This window comes from Penaeus monodon, chromosome 19, assembly GCF_015228065.2.
Source record: "Penaeus monodon isolate SGIC_2016 chromosome 19, NSTDA_Pmon_1, whole genome shotgun sequence".
Lineage (NCBI taxonomy): Eukaryota > Metazoa > Arthropoda > Malacostraca > Decapoda > Penaeidae > Penaeus > Penaeus monodon.
In genome coordinates, this window is record NC_051404.1 from 20,074,810 (window position 1) to 20,077,454 (window position 2,645).

Here is a 2,645-nt window from a genome sequence, read left to right on the forward strand (position 1 = left end):
ACAGTTGTCCAATATGTCCAGATTTTCAACACTGTTGATTTTGATAGTAATTTTATTCAAAAGCAAATAAATCCTTTATTAGAAAGTTCACTCTACTGAGTAATAATCCCACTAAAAGCTTTTATGTTTGCACTGAAAAATGACAGCACACAAATACAGCAAAATTATGCTATAATACAACAGGAAAAAAAATCATATCACAAAGACTGTTGTGAGGGATAGTAGAGTTCATGCCTCTGCTCTTTTTACCTCTCAATACATGAATTTATCATTCAGATTCCATAAATGATCACATAACTGGGAAACAGTGACGAGAGACAGTAACTTCACTTACGATACAGATATCCAAATAATTGTCTGAAGGAAATGTTACATCATGTAAAAAAAAAAAAGACAAAATTAAAGGATGATGTCAAGTTTCCAAACATTTAAAAATTACAAATGATAAAATTACAACAACGAGACACACTAATATTTAATGATTATCTACAACTTAAAAAAGAAAAATAGAACTTTGCACAGATACTGCATGTGGAACATTTCCTCCTTAATACTGAAAGAATACAATCTTCCAGAATGTCACTGCCATGGAAAGCCAAGCTGACAATACCCCACTGTTGCCAGACAACCTCAAGCCTCAGAACTCTTTGTAACATGCTCAAACAGGACAGTCCAAAAATAACATTTTCAAAATGATAACTCTAATATTACACAAGGTCTAAGGATAAACTAGACTGAGCAAGTATAGAATCTGACTCCATTTTAGTTTGCTGAGAATCTTATTAATGGTAACAGAGGCCTCTAGGATGCCTGCAACCCTGGAATAGGTCTGCCAATTATCACAGTGACAATACATGCTGGGCCACTTACAATATTAATGCCACAAGATGATGTCACACACCATCAAATCAATAATGGCTACATATGCCTTTACACAAATGTAAAGATAATGATTATGTATATTATGTACATATGATGAATTATCACATTTATATACAAGGAACAGGATTCTGAGCTGGGCTAATTACAGATAGGATCAGTGTTGGTCAACAAATTTTGAGAGACGAGGATGTAGAACTGTACTGTAGTGAAGGCCATGTCTACGGATAGTGGCTGCTGCTAGGCACTGTAAGGAAGTGTAATGAAGTGGATTTATTAACTGGGACAAGCGCTGACCACGGGAAGCACGCAAAGAAGCAAAACTCTGGCCTGAGCCATTTAGAGTATCTAAGTGAGCACCAGCAGCAAGGAGGGATGTTAGTAATTCACGACGACACTGTTTGTTACTAGCTAATGTGTGTAGTGGGGTGTTGCCCTGCTGATCAGTAGCACATGGATCAGCCCCAACTTCTAGCAGTAAAGATACAACCTCCAAGCTTGGGAAAGTACAAATGGGGAATCTCCCAACTGTTGCAGATGAGTCACGTGAGCAAGCAAGGTGTAGGGGAGTGACACCACCCGTGCCTCGGGGGTCCATCCGTACAAGGTGATACACGGCTTTCCTCATGGTGTGCCGCTGTAGTGTAGTCAGACCTGGCCCTAATTTTGTAAGCAAACATACTAAATGCATTGTTATAACTAGTGTGCGGTGGAAGTAAGTTGTGTCGCGCTCACCCCCATTGGCCAAGACTGATCCACAACCTGAATTATTAACTTTGCTAAGCTGAGACATACCTACTTCTACCTCTCGCATACATTTCTCAAACACTCTCATCATATCACAGAAGTTGACCACTGGTACTCTCCTCCCTCTGTTTTTAGCTTCACTCATCATAAATGAAAATAGTTCAGCAAATGATACAAATGAACTCTGGGTCATTGGACTTAAAGGTTCTAGGATTTTTTGTTGCATGTCAAGTGCATACATCCAAAGTGTTATACATCTGTCAAAGTTTCCAGTATCAGCATACACAGCACCTCGATAACGGATATAATAACTGGTGTCTGGATGTGCTGGTCCCAAGATCCTCTCCCTCACAAGGAGTGCCTGCATTCTCATCTCATCAGGATCTGAGATAATTTCATCTAGTTGTTGCATTGTCATCACTTCTACTGAATTTTCATAGGCAGCAATGGGTGACTGTTGTACTGGCTTGGGGTAAATCATTAAATCATACTCATACCTGAAACAGAATTCATAATGCTCATTTTAAACATAAAAATCAAGAATAAGACAGAGCAAGAACAATGTTTCGATCAATATCTTCAGTATAAAGCGAAAACAAAAATTTGAAGGAATGTCACATCTCAATTACTTACCTTTCAGACATAGCCATTTTCCAGAATCTGAGAGCCCCGAGCATATCCCGTTTCTTGTCAACATATGTAGCCCCTAGAAGTTCTAGTGCGTCAATCTTATCCTTTCGTGACACCAGATCTGATCTAGAGATGAGGTACTCCACAATATGTGTGTGGCCTGTTACACTGGCTGCTAAAAGTGGTGTCATTCCTGAAATAAAAGAACTGTGTTAATCTCACAGTTATAAGAAGACAGGAGAGGAATGAATGGGAGTGGCAAATGAATAGAAGGGATAAAAAGGAAAGAATAAAAAGGGAGGGTGGGGGAAAAGAAGAGATAGAAACTGGGGAAGGAAAGAGTCAAAGACAGAAAGCATACAAAGAGAGAGCTTGTGAGAGTCCCAGTG

General features: G+C 39.1%; 1 protein-coding gene across 1 annotated transcript in view; it reads right to left on the minus strand.

Moving 5' to 3' along the window:
* Positions 1-2,645, minus strand: part of LOC119585124 (protein fem-1 homolog C-like) — a gene marked incomplete at its 5' end in the record, with an annotated part of 5,975 nt that overhangs the window by 755 nt on the left and 2,575 nt on the right. The window contains 2 exon segments of the mRNA XM_037933757.1: positions 1-2,123; positions 2,260-2,449. Coding sequence (XP_037789685.1) covers positions 1,037-2,123; positions 2,260-2,449 — 1,277 coding nt within the window.